This window comes from Motacilla alba, chromosome 10 (assembly GCF_015832195.1).
Source record: "Motacilla alba alba isolate MOTALB_02 chromosome 10, Motacilla_alba_V1.0_pri, whole genome shotgun sequence".
NCBI lineage: Eukaryota > Metazoa > Chordata > Aves > Passeriformes > Motacillidae > Motacilla > Motacilla alba.
This window is the reverse complement of record NC_052025.1, coordinates 17,777,931-17,796,236: the sequence shown is the minus strand read 5'-3', so window position 1 is coordinate 17,796,236 and position 18,306 is coordinate 17,777,931. Positions and strand designations below refer to the sequence as shown.

The 18,306-nt window shown below is 46.5% G+C and overlaps 1 protein-coding gene across 8 annotated transcripts in view; it reads right to left on the bottom strand.

Annotated features, from left to right (window-relative positions):
* The window catches only part of LRRK1 (leucine rich repeat kinase 1), a 79,781-nt gene that overhangs the window by 22,470 nt on the left and 39,005 nt on the right, over positions 1–18,306 (bottom strand). For all 8 annotated transcript variants that reach the window (XR_005258171.1, XR_005258172.1, XM_038147386.1 and 5 more), the window contains 12 exons: positions 18,101–18,230; positions 17,453–17,565; positions 16,397–16,611; positions 14,260–14,424; positions 12,163–12,335; positions 10,104–10,224; positions 9,703–9,862; positions 8,820–9,096; positions 5,700–5,871; positions 4,171–4,334; positions 2,872–3,011; positions 1,209–1,458 (listed from right to left, as the gene is read on the bottom strand). Coding sequence is in view for 6 of the 8 variants with exons in the window: in XM_038147386.1 (XP_038003314.1) it covers positions 1,209–1,458; positions 2,872–3,011; positions 4,171–4,334; positions 5,700–5,871; positions 8,820–9,096; positions 9,703–9,862; positions 10,104–10,224; positions 12,163–12,335; positions 14,260–14,424; positions 16,397–16,611; positions 17,453–17,565; positions 18,101–18,230 (2,080 nt within the window). In the remaining 2 variants the exon portion in view is untranslated. The remainder of the gene's footprint in view (positions 1–1,208; positions 1,459–2,871; positions 3,012–4,170; positions 4,335–5,699; positions 5,872–8,819; positions 9,097–9,702; positions 9,863–10,103; positions 10,225–12,162; positions 12,336–14,259; positions 14,425–16,396; positions 16,612–17,452; positions 17,566–18,100; positions 18,231–18,306) is intronic.

Genomic DNA, 18,306 nt, shown 5'->3' with positions numbered 1-18,306 from the left:
AAGAAGCACAAAAGACTTTTTACTAATTTATCCCGTAAGAATCAAACAAATCTGGAAAGCACATAAGCTCCTTTTCCAAGCAGATGACACAGGTACTGATACTTGTACTACTTATCTGTATTAATGATTTTTTTTTTGCTTCATTTACCTCCTGTTCCTCTTTTTTTCCACCGAGGCAGGACAGGATGTTTATGAACAGCCCCACACTCTGAAACTTGATTATTCAAATCAGCTTAGTGTTCCCAGGCTGCAATTCATCATTTCCCCACTCTCCCAGAGACTACTTTTACAGCTGTTCACACTTCAAACATCTCCACTCACCACACACCTGCCAAATAAATCTGCAGGAGATAACAGTCTGAGGAGGGCTGGTGTGACAAGCTGATGGGGTGTTTGCCCAGAAAAATGACCCCAAGAAAGCAACAGGGGCCAGTGAGAGCACAGAGAGCTCTGACAGCAGCCAACAGGACAGTCTGGTTCAGAGGTCCCCTGATTCTGCATTGGGCACTCGGAGGTCTGAGAGAGCAGGAGCCAAAGGGGGCATTGCTCTCCTGTCCTGCCTGCTCTCAGGTCTTCTGCTCTGCACACCAAGTAATGAGGGGTATAAGACTGAGCCCATCTGGGAATGTAGTTAAGCAGCTTAAAGATTTGGCAGTGCTGCAGTGGGTAGGGAAGAGCTCCTTCAGCTGTTCAGGGCTGCCACACACCCAAACATCCAGCAGCCATCAGCTGAGCAAGAGCCCAGTGTGAGTTCCCCTGCGGTGTCCATAAACTCACTCACCTACAGGCCCCAACAAAATTAAGGCTATTTCAGTCCAAATTTTGTGATACAGCAGCACTTCCTTTTTGTTTTGCCACATTAAAATCTCCTTTTGTGGGATCCCAGAAAGGCTCCAACTACAGCAAGTCCTGGCCAGAGTTCTGGGCAATGCAGGACAGCTGTGGCTTTAAAAAGGGACTTTCACATTGCACCACAGTGATCTCAAAGGACCCCTGGTGTGATGACTCGGTCAGCACACAGATATTGTCTAAGCAAGCTGCTGAACACCAGGAGGGCAGCTCAGGATGAACTGCCAGAGCACGGATTGAGAGCAGATGGATTTGTTTCCTGTGGTCAGCACATCCCTCCAGCAGAGGCGACTCGGGAGAAGGGTCCAACCAAATCACACAGGTACACTGAACCTCAACCAAAGGCTATCACACGTTACCTGGCAGGAAAATCAGTCATGAAAAGCTCCGGGACCAGCTCTTGGAGCGACACGGGGATGTCAGGGTGGTTAGGACACGTGATGTAGTCCAGCTCGATGGCGGTCAGGACGCAATCCTCCATGTTGAAGTACTGCGTGTCCTCCGCCCTCTCGCCGCCCTCGCGCTGCTCCGGCCTGGCAGCTGCACAGATGTGGCAGGGCACATACTGCTCCATCAGCAACGTGCCATCGCTCTCCGTGGCTGTGAGGGCTTCAGGAGAGCAAACAAACAGGAAACCACGTCACCACGCCAGCTGAGAGGGAACAACAGCTCTGAGTGCATTCCAGTGTCCGCAGCACGACCTGGATCCGCCGGCTGGGAATGGTCACGCTCACACAGAGCAGTTTGCTGCAGGGTACTGACTGGAATAGAAAAGAACTTTGCAAAGTAGACAGGGACAGTGCTGGGGAGACAGGGCTGTGGACGTAACCCAACACTCACCCTGCTCTGGTCACAGGTAATGCACAGGCTTGTGAGGCAGATGTACTCAGGACCAGCAAAAATAGAAGTATGTGAATAAAGCATTGGAGAGACCCTTCTGCTTGCTGGGTGTCTCTGTCTCTTCCCAGACTGCAAACTGCCAGATGGCTTGAGGTAGGGTTGGGAGCAGGCTGGCAGGCACAGCACACTGAGCTCAGGCTCAGCACTCACCTGCAGCACCCAGGCTGGGAACACAGGTCCTGTGGGCTCCCTCATGGACAACCTGTTCAGCGCCTCCAGGGGAAACGTGGGTTCTACCACGAGTGAGCCCTTGGGAGGTTCACACCTCTCCCATAACTACAGAGAGATTTTGTGGTGACAGGCTCTGTTAAATGCCCACAATTAGTCAGGGTGAACACAGGCTGCAGCCTTTGAAGTCGTGGCTCTTCTCAAGCTTCACTGATTAACTTTAGCATTATTTTAATCCAAAGGCAAATAAAATGTTCTTTTATCTTCAGAACACGTAGAATGTGAGTATGTGAGAGTGCACCACTGTTTCCTCCACAGAGCCTCCAATTAAGAGACTTTGGCACTGCTTTCTAGACCAGGGTAGGACGACAAAGAGCACTTCAGATTTTGTTTTGGTTTCAAACAAAGTGTATTGGGGTTGCAAAGAGCCTGCTGGGTAACAGCAGGATCTGCGCTGAGCACAGGAAAAGCAGCTGCAGGAGTCAAGGAAGTTACCTTGGCATGGAGTCCTTGGTACCATATTCACTCAAGCCTCTCACATCAGAATTTTCTAACTGAAAGAAAGTTAGAAATGATGGGCAAATCCTCCTCCCAGCTGATGCCAAAATGAGTTCAAGGGACAGCACCAAGCAGTTTGGGCCAAATCCTGCCCCTGCTAGGAGCACTGGATGAATCTCTTGAACTCCTGCAGGTCCTGTTTGAACTGCAATGTTTCACCTGTGCTGCTGGGACAGACAGACTGGAAGACACAATGTCTAGACCAAAGGGTGTTGGCAACTAATCTTGATCTGTCTGCAGGTTTATTAGCTTTTATCAAATGTTATTGGCTTGAGACTGTCAGAGCCTGAGGGGTCTTCAATTAACACACAATCTTGTGCACCTGGAGAGCTCTGTCAAAGAACCCTCTGTTGAAAAGATGTAACACTGCACAGAAAATTAGAGTTGTTCTCTTACCAGGGAACCACTGGTCTATCAAAGAGTTGACGTGATCTGTGATGAATGCCATGGCTGAAAAGTCTCTCACTTCTGACTGGGAAATTATTTTAATTCCACCACTTTTTTTCTTTTTCCAGTTCACATCAGAAGACTCGACACTGCGTGAGAAAGCCAAAAGACAGACCTGTGAAGCTTTTCTGAAGTATCAGTGTCAACAAACTTTCTTTCTGGCAGGAAACCTGAGTTACATAATAACACACAGTTCATGAGTCATCGAAACACAAAGCAATCTAGTAGCTTCGAGGGTGATTTTCAACTGGGTCTGTTCTGAAAATGACTTTCAGAAGAGAATTCTTTCACAGAAATGCCAGCTCCTCACAAAGGGTAAGTGCTATAGAAGGTCAGGCCTAGGGAAAAGTGTGGCCTAAGCAAGCTGAGTATGACAGAGAGCTTTGACAGAAATGCCCTATTCAGAATGATGGAAGGTTGGGAGTTGTAAAATCAGTAATAAAATTCCACTGGAATAATAATGGTATTTCCAGAAACCGTTAGGAAAAGTTTATGAACATCATTTTTGCACAATTCCCATGAAAGTGCAACTCCCTGAAATACATGGGGAGCTAACAGCATGACCACTACCACGGTCCAGAATTCAGGATTCCAGCCTGTGGTTTGCAGTGTCTGGGTTCAAGTCTCTACTGAGCTTGGAAACTTGGGAAGGTCACTGTTTCCTCCTGGCCTCCAACCATGCAACAGCACCAATGGTTTCTCCCTGTCTTGCCAGGGACTGAAGGAGAAAAAGCCTTAAACGTCTGCATTTGTGAAACAACATGGACAGGAGGTTTTCCCCAGGCTTGCAGCCAGCAGACATTCTGCCTTGGCCAGGTTGAGGCACTTGCCCACAGTCCCTGCTGCACAGAAGCACCTCCATTGACCTGGATTACTGCCATGCAGTGGTGAAGTTTTAGGATTCAGTGGAAAACTCATTGAGGTAAGGAAATCTTTGCATGTGAAAATGCATGATTTTAAGCTGCCAGAGCCCCACTCTGAATTTCACTTTCTGTTCTCAGGCCTCTTGCAATTTGTGGCTGCAACAAGCAGATAAGGTTGATACACTCAGACCTGCCAAATAATCAGTTATTCGTCATTTTTGTCAGCAGTTGTTACCGGATGAGTTATGTCCATTAGAGGAGCCTCCTCTTCTCCTGATGAGTGAGCACATGGCCTGGGCCAGGCCCATTCATCTCCATTCAGCTGATGTGTCTCATACACTCTATTAGTCCCCGTCACACATGCTGCATTATGAACACAAATTACCTAAGATAGCCTCCATCAAAGGTAACGAACAGACCTTCCTGCCAGTAAACCGTGTGAGTCCTTTTGACTCGGAACGTGCTGCAGCGGTTCCTTTGGGTGCCTGTGAAGCTGTAGATGGTCACCTTTTTGTTTCTCGTCTTGGTGTTCTTCTTGTTTTCAAAGAGCTGAAACAAGCAGAAAAGCATGAAAATCGTGCTGAAGTTTCTCGTAAGGATGTTTTACTCGGGAAAGTGATTTCTTTTTTTGGCTTTTACAGGTGCTGTTGTACCTTTTCCAGTAAAAGTGATTTGTGCTCATATAAAATTTTGTGATGGAATGGAAATACATGTGGTAAAATTGATTTTTCCACAGTGGAAATCTTTTTCATGCCACTCAAAAAAGAACAATTTCATATCAGTGCACAAAGCTAATTCTGTAACTGTGACATTTGCCGTATTTATTCTGCATTCACCAAAGTCTTATAAACCTAAAGCACTAAATGTTCTAGTGAATGATGAAGTCTGCCCTCAATGCAGAGAGTTAACTTTTCCACCTGTTTTAGTGGGAGGAAGATGGCTCTTCTCCAAGACACTTCAAACCAGCAAAATGTATTTCTGTTTTAATACCAAGAAGTTAATCTGCAGGACTCTGCTGCACTCATTGCTCCAACATTTATTTGCCTGCAGACAGGTCTGACGCCTGGCATCCTTTCCACTCCATTCATGAGGACTGGATGAAGCCCCTAGGAAAGGTGCTCTAGGATTATGTAGTGCCCAGGAGGATGTAAGCAAGGGGTTGCCAAGACACTCCGTTAAAAGAGGTAAAGTTATTACATGGCTTGAGAAGCCTGGAACACAGAGGACCTTCCAAAAACAGGTATCATGTTTTCCATGTTCTGTACATCACTGACAGACACAGTTTAATGGAGAGCTGCTAAGAAGATACCAGAGCAGTACTATAAATATTTTGCAGATATTTATTACAATTTCAGATAGAAACTGCTGCAAACACATCTGCATAAACATCAAAATACACTGGGCTGTCAGAACCTTGCAAACACTACTTTAATGTCACTCATAGTACTTGCACTAACGGGGTGCCTCATTAAGGCAACAGTCCTGTAATTTTCTTCCCATTTAAACCCATAGAGATTCAGATATTTGGCTTTGCTGGAGCTATTCCAGATCTCCTCTGGCAAAGCCGTGAGGGAGTCTGGCCTGGTGGAATGGTCATGGACAAGAGCCGCAGGCAGAACTCCAATTACTTGTAATTGGAAGATGCTGGAGGGACTGAGACCTTCCAGGGGATCACGTTATAAAGAGGCTGTGGAGAACTCAGGTTTTCTCCCCCAGTGCCAATTTGTCATTCTCAATGACACCTACTGCAAAAACAGAATCAGACTTTCAGTGCAGAGCCTCGCCTCTCCCTGTTTACTCAAACAACGTTACTGCAGTCTGTGACAGAAGCGAGCGGGATGCGAACAGACATCCCACTTACACTGAACCCCTTCAGCCGTCTGCTTTTGTTTGCAGACAGACACAGTAACCTACCTGGAGGTCCATCTCTGCCAGGCTAATTAACATCCGGGCTATGAACCTTTGCCAGAAGCCAACGGGGACAAAACTCATCTTGAAGACCCTCTGGACCGTGTTTGCGGTCTGGTGGCAGAGCCCGTGGATATCTAACGCCGGCTTGGTAGGAAGCAGATGAGGGAGGAGGTAGCTGAAACACATCAAGTTCAACAGCTCAGATTTTAGCTACAGCTTTTAACAGTGAGTACATTGTTACCAGATAATAGGGCGATTCAGTCTCCAAAGAGATTTTTAATGGCACAGCCTACTGCATATAAAAAAGCTTTTAGACTAAAATGCTGCAGCAATACATGGAGAAATTAATTTACACTATGAAAGCAAGCAGAGGCAAAACAGACATTACATAATTCAGCCAGGGCTATTGGAAAGGGCTAAAATTGATGTAATGAGCATTTGTGTACTCACAAATTAAATGCATTAAAATATAAGACTCATTAGAACAGCTGTGATGTCGGGACTCATTTTTTTGGTACTATTCTGCCCTGGTAGTAAGCAGGGAATTAGAGCTGTGGAGCAGGAGATCAGTGCAAAAACAACCTCCAGCAGCTCAGGTTCTGTAAGCCCAGAAGTGGGGGAAAGGAGTTCCAGGCTGCAGGAACTGGGCTGCTCTGCCTCACCCAGCCCCAGAATGAGAGCATCCCATGGGTCAGCATGACAGGGGTTCCTGCTGCTCCACCCTGCAGCTGATGGATCCCTATCACATCCCTGACAAACCCCTAGAGCAAGAGCTCACTTTGCCAGGCTGTTGCCAGCAGAGAAATCACTTGTCTAGCTCAGATTCCTCTGCAATCAGATTATTAGGTATTTTGCCCAAGTGTGAAGGAGACTTGATGTTATCAGTGCCTGACCAGTCAGCAGTAACGGAGTTATGGTGGTGTAGGGGACCACAACGTTCTCAAACTATTTTCAGATCTCCCAGTTATCCCAGAATACTCATTTGTCTTGATCTTTAGTATTTGGGAAGTTAAACGTCCTGGAACACTGCAACTGTTTTGAAAACCATGAGCTTATGGCTTTCAATACTTGCCAGTAAATCTCCTGTCAGTGATACTCTTCTGTACCAAACATATCCCAGGACGCCTGTACAATTTAAAATGTTATTTGCTTATAAGCAGACACACTGCTGTTTTATCAGTGCTGAGCCTGAGAAAATGTGTTGGCATCTGGGGCTCATCATTGACGGGCACAATGACAGCAACAAGGCACGTGGCCAAGAGACCTGACCAAAATAACACTGGCAGGGACTAGACACAACCAGAACTAATGCTGGGTCAGAATCCACTGCTTTAAAGAATCCACTGCCTCTCATGTTTTCTCACCAGCAGCTGCAGCATTTTGTAAAATCTGAAACATCAGCTCAGAAAAAAAGGCCATCATTACACAACAGCTCTCTCCATATGTCACACGTGATGACATATTACATGATCAAATTATCTGTTCCATGAAACATCTTTGGAATGTAAAACTGGCAAAAGTTTCAATTATAAATTACAGTAAGAGTGGTCACGCTTTTAAGTGTATTTTAAGAAGCAGAACACAGCTAAGTTACATGCACCTTAGGCAGAAAAGCAGAGTGCAACAAACTAAAACTTCTTGCTCTATAAAAGTAGTGGATGCATCATCAGACAGCCAATAAATTTTCCCCAGCACATCCAAGAAAAGGTCTTGGAGTATAAGAAAGGCCAGTGAGGCCCTTCTGGGCCACAACTATCTAGTGGATTATAACACAGATGGTGATTCGACGCTCTTGAACAACAGCCAATGCAAATTTTGAAAATATGTGAAACATGCCCCCATCCACCCTTTCAGAACAGAAACTGGCAGCTGCTTTCTCTACTGACTGCACAGAAACCCTATCTGGCAATCTAGACAATAATTGCAGCAGCACAGCAACAAATAACTGCTCTGTGTCTGGCTAGTACATTAAATTAATCCAACCTGCTATAGCTACAGCCCATCAGTGGGAAGAATATTCTGCTAATGTGGCTTGGATCGCTGAGAAAAACATTGGGCAGGCCATGAAAAAGCAGCTTCCTTGTTCCTGAGGCACAGACAATGTAATTGCCCTGGTGAAAAATGGCAGATAGTGACAAGGAGTCCAAAAGGCATTTTGGACTGAGCAGAAACATTGCTGCTTTATCTGTGTTAAGCCTGAGAAAATTTGTTGGCATCCGGGACTGGATAAGTGACAGGCATAATGACAGCACAGAGAATGCTGCACTTGTGCTGGCATTCAGAGCTCCCCAGAGGCTCAGGCCGATGCAGCCGCGCTGTCCTGCAAGGGCAAGGAAGTGAAATGCAAATGCCACATCAAAAGTGCAGCACAGCTCTGGGCTCACCGCTAGCCCAACAACAGGCTGTCGCCAAGCAGATGGCAGAGAGAAAAATCGCAGGGAACTCTGCCCAGAGGAAAAGGGACTGGGGGGCAGAGGGGAGGAGGACTCATTAACATTTAAAGAGAATGAGGTTTCTTAGACCATTTCTAGGAAAACTATTGATCAAACACCTATTGAGGTTAAAAATCTAGTAAATCACGTTGCTGCTGCGGCTACACTTTCCTGATTTCACCAGGAATAAAATGCTGCTACTTTCAGGGCTGACACAAGTATTGATTACCCAAAGTTTTCTGCCACACTGAAGTGAGGATCCTTCACTGGAAACAGATGACTCCAGCCCATCTATATTTCAGGCCTGGCAGCCGTGGCCTCACATCCTCTCCCGGCTGCAGCTGCGCCGGCTGAGCCCTTACAGCTTCCACCTGCTCGTGGCCACATCCCCGGCGGTGTCACTGCCCCTCCGGGCTGGTGGCTGAGCCTGTCACAGCCTCAATGCACCCAGTGGACAAAGAGTGCTCTGGGAAAGCTTTCACACGGGCTGGTTTGGCCCAGAGGATGCTCAGTTCAGGAAATACAGCCCAAATGGATGGGTGCCTTCCATGACACTGCTGAATGCTCTCAGATATTTTCTCAGCACAAGAACCCTGTCAAGACAACCACTTTAGTGTGGCAGAGCCTGTTAATATCCACTGACTAGAAGGCCATTTTTCTCCTGACTAAACCTCTCTAATTATCAACATACCTGTTATTGGCCACAGGCAGGGCGATCTCAAACTTGGCCAAGAACTGGAAGTACTGCTCTTCGGTCTGCTCGGTGAAGCCCGTCCCAACCAGCAGCATCCTGAGGTCCTCTGCTCTGATGACTCCATTCTTAGCTACAGACTTGGAGCTCTTGATGTTGAAAATCCTCTGTAGACACTCTGAGAGCCACACAGGGTCAAGGAAGTAGAGGTTCCTCAGGCCGTGGCTCGTGTCTGGGAAGTGCAGTAGTGTCCCTGTTTCTATGAGAAAATTAATGGCTGCAAAAAAGTAAAGAATTGGGGATTAGCAATAGAGCAGCATTAGGAAACCACAGAAGTGCAGAAGAGTACGACTGTGAGGCAGTTTGTGCAGTTTTATGCATTCCAGACACAGCCACACGCAGCCAAGCCAAGAGAGTAACATCTATCTGAGGAGTGCTGCTATCTGACACTCCACTTGTAAAACCCACATCTCACTTCTTCACAGCCAGTATTTCTGTCCCCATGACACCTCCCCTTCACCCTCCTCCTGCCATCCTCACAGGGAAGGGCTCTCCCTGCCTCCTGCAGAACAAGGCCTCCATAAAGATCACAAGACTGGGGACCTACAGAGAAGCCAGACTTGAAACTATGGCAACCCTCACTCTACACAGACTAGAAATGAGACACAGCTTGTTAAAAAAAAAAAAAAAAAAAGAAATCAGCAACCTCAGACCACCTTAGAAACTTCCCAGTCCTGTCCCCAAAATCCCACTACTAATTTTATATCTTACCAATTTCCAAAGTCACCTCTACACTGGTGGAATTTGTATTTACTATTTGTGGAACATTTCAATGGGACATACATATTAATTTCCAAGAAATTACTGGTCTACTCTGACCTACCAGTTTGTAAGTCTTCGTAGTCTTTGATGTCATTTCCAGGTGTTTGCTCGATCATCAGCTCTATTTGTCTGTCTGTTAAATACTGCACATCATCATTTTGACTTCTTCTATGCTGTTCTGCAAGGACAGCTTCTTGGAGGCTGAGGTAACTCCTTGGTATCTGCAAGCCATGTGAGAAAACCAGCAGGATCAGGATCAGCCAGCAAGGGATGAACTGGCTGCCACCTTCCTTTCACAGGGATTTTTTAGTGCTGTCTTTTCCCAGAGCCAGATTGCCATCTTAAATATTCACATGGCTCCAGCATCAACCCCTTACTCTATCAATAACTCCTAAAGGTCACCTCCCAAGCCCCCCAGAAGCCCTGCTTTGGCAAGGATCACCAAGACAGCCCAGTTCTCACCAATCTCCCTGCAAGTTTCTGGGAGCAAATTGAGCTGCCAACATCCTTCATGTTGCAGGTGACGTGAAAAATCAGCTGCCGCAGTCCCTCGAGGCCTTCCAGAGTCTTACACGAGAGCTCACTGCAAAAGTCATGCAAGGGGGAAGGTTATCAAGCCAGCACACTGGCTTCCTTTCCAGGCTCACTTTCTCTTATCACTGACTTTAAATTTCCTGTGTCAGCTGAATGGGAGGAAGGCTGTCAGTGAGTATTTTTAGAATACTTTGGAGAAAACACACAGAGTCGCCTGGAAAAGATGTATCAGGCCACATCTGTATTAGCCCAACCTCTGCTCTGCCTGCTTCACTCCCTGCACTACTGTCCCCTGTGCACTGGGATGTCTGGGGACATCCCTGGCAGCCCGACCAAAGTCATCCCCCTCTGTCCCTCCAGAACCACACACATCCTGGAAGGGGCTGTGGGGAGGAAGAAAACTCTGTGCCCCAGCAGCCTCTGGAGACAGGTCCAGTCCTCCCTGCCCCAGATCAAAGAGGCAGGATGATGACTACCAGACACCTTTTCCACCCTCATTCCGGCCCTTGATCAGCTGGATCCTGCAATCTGGGAATTGATGCTTAGATCCTAAAAGCTGGCCTTCATTATCTCTTCAACAGCTAAAAACCTGCTCTCTTCAACTCCTACTAGTTTTAATCTTTTTGTGGGCTGGATAAGAACAGTTCTGTTCCCCTTCCCCCAACAAAGGGTCTTTCTAACTGATCCTACACATGTTCCCATGGCAGACAGAAAATCCTTCTCTAATGAAAATATGCTTTATCTTAAACTCCAGCCCTGCATGGCATTGAGAAGTGTGCAACTCACTGGGATGCTGGATGACCCTGACCACTGACAGAAGCACCCAGGGTCACCCACACAAGGATTTCACACTCCTCCAGCCCCAGAGCTTAATACCATGCTTATTCCAGGTGGATGATGGGGTGTGGAGAGGCACAGGAGGAAAGAGGCAAGAAATCAGGCTGGGAAGAAATGCAAGGGGAAATGAAGAGAAATGTTCAGGATGCCTGTCAGGGTGAAAGATAGTCCCCTTGAGAAAGAATGATGGAGATTGTGTTGTGATGCTCTGAGGTGATGGCAAAAGAGGCTTGAGGTGACACAAACAAAGTTTTCTCCTTCTCATGGTGAGTCTTTGAGCCTCACAGTGGGTTCCTGGTGCTTTCTAATGGGAAAGAGCTGGCTGGGATGCCTGACACAGCCTGGGATGCCTGACACGGGCTGGGATGCCTGACAGTGCCTGCAGAGCTGTGTGTGGGAGGTCAGCTGCCTTTGCCAGGCAGCAGATGGGAAGTGCTGGGGACATCTCAGTGCCCTTCCTCATTTGCCAGCTGCCACCTGCTCTTGCCCCAGGCAGATATTTTCACGATGTTTGATGCCAGCCTGCTGCACCCCCTGGCTCACGGGCACGCTCTGTTCCCAGCTGGAGCAGCCTCCTCTTCCCAAGGGCATTCTCCTGGAGCAGTGTCAGACTGCGTGGCCTGAGTGACACCCACCTCCCAGGCATCCCCAGTCCTCTGTTGTGACACCTGGAGATAGATGGGCAGGTTTGGACTGCCAGGGGCTCAGGGGACTGACCCCTCCTTGCCCAGCCACGTGAGCCATGCTCCCACGTCAGGTACCACCCACAGCTTCCCCTCAGCAAAGCCCCTGGCACCCCCCCTGTGACAGTCACGCTCTCACAGCATTAATTAGTCAATCTGCACCTTCCCCCCTTGTGACTAATGTGTCACCATTAAACAGCGAGAAACCTGAGTGAAGGGGGAGCAGTAAACAGGCTGGTCAAGGTCATGACTTTGGAGCTTCCAGTTCTCAGACTCATCATCAGCCCCCTGAGCAACACTGACCTTCTCTCTCATTATAATACATTATCTCAGTCAAAAATAGATGAAATGCAATGCTGACGAGTCTCTAAATTGGTTCCGTTGCCAAGGAGATCAAGTATCTCAAAATTGTTAAAAGTGTCATAAAATAAAGAGTGACTGAACTTCACAAAGGCACAAGTACTCACTGCAGGTGCTTGAAGGTGATGTCTGGGAAGCCAGTTGCTCTGGATCCAGAGGGAGAGCGACACAGAGCCAGGACATAGGCTCTCAGGGTCGCTATCCTCTCCACACGGAACTTCGTCTCAATCAAATCAAGGTGTGTTCCTACCACCAACACCACTGAGTTTGGAGCCTTGGCCTGCAAAAGAAAACACTGGCAGTGATCTCATCCAGATTCCATCAGTGAGGACAGGTGAAAAGTGTAGTATTTAAGAGGAGGGAGTCACACATATTAATAAAATGGAATACATATATATATACTTATAAAATAAAGGCAACCTGTTGTGGCAGCTTGACAACAGCTACAAGTGACCTGGGTATTATAAGTTCTGCAGAGCTTGCCTTAATCATCTGCTGCTACTGCAGAGCAGGAAACTGTCACTTTGGGTTTTTACATCAGGGTTCAACATAAAAAGAGTTGCTGTGAGTCAGTGAAATGAGGGGAACCATGTCTGCCCAGACAACTTAACTTAACCTGCAGCCAGAAGATATGACATCCTGAAAAAGGCTAATCTGGAATGGATACCTGGGGAAGTCACACAAACATTTTCACTGGAGGCACATGGAGGGATGAGATAAACTTCTAGAAAAGTCTCAATCTACTTAATCCTGAATCAGAGCAAAGGAATGGATTAGGTGATCTCATGGTTTCTTCCAATACTTCCATGAGTGTCTTACGACCCTGGAATGTATCCAGATCTCAGGGGAAATGCTGCCAGATACAATGGGATTGCACAGGCTTAAGCAGGGATCATTTGCCCATCCAAATGACTTTGACCACAGAAGAGTACTCAGAGGCAGAAAGATTTCCTTCTTTGCAGGCAATCCCTTTCCCTCCTGTGATGCCCACTGGTATCGCCCAACCTGAGTCACACCAAACAAGCCCAGGAGTGGTGGCTGCACCAAGCCACACCAAAGGGCCCCCTGGCCCAGTGTGCTGCAGCTGGAGGCTCATGGAGAGCACAGGCACAGAGCAGGATGGAGAGATGCTCCCTGGTGTGTTCTCCCAGTACCCAGCAGCCTGCAGTTCACTGATTGCCTCAGCACAAGGGAGTATCTCGGAATTAACAGCACTTGATGGAGTTTTCATTCACCAGTTTGTCTTTCCAATTTCTGGTACCCCCAGCACATTTTATTTCCAGTAAATTCCACAGGTTAGCCATCCAGTGTGTTTAAGATACATCCCATTGTTTGCTTCAAAGCTACAATTTCATTTGTTCTCTCCCAATTCTATTGTAAAGGGTCATGAACAAAGACTCTCTTGTGGTTTTCTCCTTTCTACATACAGCCCTCTTCATTTTTCCCTTCTTTTAACCATCATGATCATATTTCTCTGCATTTTTCCTGATGTTACTATGTCCTTGCTAGGATGTATTAAAGACACATCATACATTTTTGAAATATAATAATTTTCCTTTCAGCTTTGTTACCTGGTTTGGGTTTTTGCTTGTTGCTGACCATTAATATTTTGATAATTACAAGGTGTTCATTTTTTGAGAGGGACTCATTTTTGTTAAATGAGGGACGCATTTAATGTTAAAACAATAATCAAATAATAAAAGAGTTACAGAAAATTATCAACATGATGTTAGAAAAATCAATCCACAGCAATGAATTCACTGCAGCTGTGTCTAAATGAGAGCTGTTTTAGAAATACTCTCCAGCTAACCTGAATCTAAAGTGTTAAAAATATAACCTCAAGACCAATGTGTGTCTAACCCACAGAAGAAAGAAAATGCTTCAAACCCCCCTTGGAGCACAGTGTGGTCAAACACTAATTCCAAAATAAGTATGTTCAGCCTTACTTAGCAAGGGTTTATAAATCAGCTTTTGTTTCGTTCTCTGCTGTGTGTGAGGGAGAACAAAGCAAATGATAAATTTAAACCATTAAATATAGCGATACGCCTACAGCGTAATGGAAAATGAATCCCAAATGCTGTGCAAAATTCATAGCTTGGGGAGCTTTTAAAAGCAGAGCAAAAAGAATCTGCAATATCACATATCTGCGTGCTGAGCTGCTGCTTGATAAATAGATATCCCAGAGCCCACCAGTGACTTCTTACCTCAATGTTCAGCAACCAGAACTGTAAGTTTGCCACAGCTTCTTCCCCCAGTGCCAAGTTCCAGACCACTATGTACAATGCTTTGTCTGTGAAGAAACACTGATTGACTGTAGACATGCTCGCTGGGCCTCCGATATCCCAGACATTGAACTCCACTGAATCAACCTACTTAGACAAAGAGAAGTGTTCAAATCAAACCGTGGCAGTAAATCACTGGGAGATAATAGCTGAAGTATAAACCTACGCCTGCATAATGTATGACACAAGAAGGGGTTCAATGTCCTAATTGTGCCTCCAGGAAAGATAAATCAACAAGCAATTGTTAAGCATGGCTACCACTTCCCCACAGGAAATCAAGACTAATTACTTGCTGCTAAAACGATAGAGGTGCCCTTGATGCTGGTAAAACTCCAGTTAATGCTGTGGATTCTCCAGTCCAAACAAGGGTCTCATTCTGAGCCCTGCATTTCACTGCATCCGTAATAGAAACTGTTTCATCCTTGCCTGTGCCACGCTCCACAAGACCATGGAAGCTGCTTATCTGCCACTGCTGTGGGGAACAGGAAACCCCTGCTGAAATCACTTCCACTGAGCTCAGACCAAGCTGAGCCAAGCAGAAGGGAGATGCTCAGGAGATGGGAAGCTTCTCAGGCCTTCCATAAACACCTCCTACATGTTGCTCCCAGGCTTCTGACGTCTGTGCCACGCCAGAGATGGGCCAGAATCACAGTTGCTGTGAATCAGACTCACTGATTTCTGGGGGAATGCTTAAATGGAGGCCTCTCCAGTTCTGGCTCTCTTCCCAGTATCCCTGCATCCATTCCTCTGTGCAGCCCCATGACAGAACTAAGAGGGAGCCTGGCTCTCTGCTACAATGGCATTCAGGCTCCCAGTTGCAGCAAGAAGTACTTGCATACCTGGGAAGCTCTGACCCTAAAGCACTTGGCCCTGGAGAGTCAAAACCCCTGAGACTGAACACAAAACCAAACCTTCCTCCTCAGAGGAAGCCACCATGCTCAGAGCATCACATAACACCCCGTGGACTCTGTTTATGGGGCTAGGGCCAGGTACTGACTGATCCCACGTGGAAGTTACCCTATGAGAGTTCAGCCAGGAGCTCAGCATCTCAGCAGGGCTCTGATTCTGTGCAATCCGTGTGAAGTCTCCCAAAAACAGCTGGAAGAACTTCCATATTGTTGAAACCAAGCCCTAACCAGCACAAGGACTGCTTTGTTCATCCAAAAGACCTTCAGCTGTGAGTGTGTGTGTGGACAGACAGACTCAGAGATAGAGATAAAAGCCCGTTCATTGTCTTGATTCCACTCCAGGTTCCTGGTGCTGTCTACACTTTTATTCAATTTCTCTTCAACACAAAATGCATAAATCCCTTCTCCCACCAAAGTCCACCCTTCAAGGAGTCAGCCTATGTTGCTCTTTTCTTTCTGTCTCTGGCCTGGCACTCTTTGCTGTGGAACAGCTGAGCTCAGCAGGCTCCTTTCCCCTTTCCAAAACAGTCTGGTGGTCATGGCTGTCATCTGGGAAGGGGGAGTGATGTGTTTGCACCCCCTCAGCTCTGACAAGACCTCAGGGCGAATTCTGCATCCTCTAGTCCCTGGGCTACTCTACAGGTAGTGGGCAAGGCCACCTACAAATGCTTGGATTAAATCAGCACTCTCCAAATGAGTTCAGTATGACACACTCCACGGATGAGCCACCCGAGATTTGGGTGTTTAAGATATGCCTTAGACATCCCTGGATCACACCTTGGGACAGGCGTGGGACAGGCCTGGTATCAACTAAGTCCAGCTTTAGGTACTGAGGTCCCAAATGAAAGCCCCATCTGCTGCAGAGAAGCTGATTTAAAGGACTCTCTCAAAATTAGTGTCCACTGAGGTGGGAGAGCCAGAATTTCAGCCTAGCCAACACACAGCTCTCTTCAGAATACAGTCAGGAAAACAGAACTGCCCTCTAGTACCAACTGGAAATGAAACAGAATTGCAACAGGTCTAAAACCACATCCCACTTGTGAGGCAATGGAAACTGCTCTTTGCAAAAGGACAATTTCACATTTCAGCCCACAGGACCCTGCAGGGCTCCCACATCCCACCGGGCCTGCAGATCTCCGGCCGCTTTTCACCTTCGCCTTGTGCCCCACGGGCTTGGGCAGCTCCCATTTGGTTGTGCGGATGGTGGCCTCGCTGTGCATCATCTGGGGCACCTTCCCTGTCTGCAGGATCTCCACCAGCGTGGACTTGCCCTGCCGGGGGGGGCCGATGACAATCATCTTCATCAGCTTGCACTTCTCTGCCCGCCGCAGCTGCGCTCGTAAATACGCCAGCACCGTCTTGGGGCCTGTGAGCGGGACAGAACGGGGTGGGCACCGCAGCCAGCAGCACCCAGGGACAGCACAAACCCCACTCTGCACACACACTTCGTGGCTGGGAACTCCTGCTTCCCCTGCAGTCTGGCTGTGGGTTGAGAATAAACAAAGAAACCTCCAGCGGACAAACCTGAGACAGAGACCCCAGGAAAAGGTCACTGCTCGGAGGCTCCACAATGGAGCACTGTAAGGAGAAACAAATGCTGGGGCTCCTATGCTTCAGAAGCTGAGAGGAAACATAAAATACTAATTCAGTATTGGAAAATACTCAGTTTTTCCCTCTGCTTTTATGCTTCCAGTTAAAGTGAGATTGAGGTTTCAACAGTATATTGCCAGAGCAGGAATAATTCCTAATAACTTTGTTCCCACAGGATTTTCTGTTAAAAAAAAAAAAAAAAAAAAAAAGACAGCAGTGTAATAGATCCCAAAACCTAGCAGCTCACAATAAAGTCACTTCAATGGGACTGTGACTGCTAATCCTAAACACTTCAGTCTTTAGAGAGACCATCTAAATATCCTAAAATATCCACATTCAGGAAGGAAGCTACAGAATTTATGCATACTGAAAATGAAACACTGCATTTATAAGTCATCATTTTAGATTGTGATCTGTCTTAAATTGATCATTACAGCCAGAACTTAGCACTGATTATCAAATTTGTAAATACAAGTAGGAAGTTTCCCTGTGCAATTCCAGTTAACCCCACGAGGGCTCAGGAATTCACTGTCTGTTCCTGCTCTTGACCATTAAAAGGAAGAGATTTTATTGCATGTTCAGTCAATTTAATAAAGAATACACAGCATCAGCCTTACCCTCTTTTCTGATCTCTGCAGGAACGTTACTGATATTTAGTTCCTCGATATCCAGCTGCCAGAGATTAGCCAGCTGTCCAAGTTCTGGAGGAAGCTCTCGGATACCAGGGTTACTGTACAAAAACAAATAAATCTACCAACAACCAGGCTTTGTGTGTAAGTAGCTGCTCTCATGGACTCTCAGATTACGCTATTCTGTCCTTGCAGAAATCTTCCATTAACATTTTAATAAGACTACTCAGCACTTTAACAGCAATTTCCATCCTAAAAGTGATGTATAACCTCCATTTATCCTCTGAGGCAGACAAATGTAATCATCTTTGCTGGATAGTTGAGGAAATAAAGGTAAAAATGATGAGTTATTGAATGTAGCACTACAGAAACTGACAGCAAAAAAGCCAGAATGAACTAGAGGCACTTTAGATTCCCAGGCCTGTGTTCAAAGCATTAGATCATCTTCCCTAACTCAAAAGACCAGCCTCCTTCTTATCTAAAGCAAACCATGGGCACAGCTCTAACAAGGGGCTGACTATTTCCAGCTTTCTGACTTCAAAAGCACTGGACATCTGGGGTGGGGCTCCACAGAAGACTGGTCACTAAAACAACATGGAAATAACACTGCAAAGCTTTTCCAGGACATGGACTCACTTTCCTAAATAAAGTTCTGTTAAACCTTTCAGGAGGCAAACGGACTGCGGGACAGAGTCCAGCTGATTGTCGTTCAGATAAAGAACCTCCAGAGAATCGCTCAGAAATGCTGGAAACTCCAAAAAAGGACCTGGAACAAGACAGAAAACAAAATGCACCTTTAAAAAAAGAAGCAACAAAACAAGCATCAAGGCTCTGAACCAAGA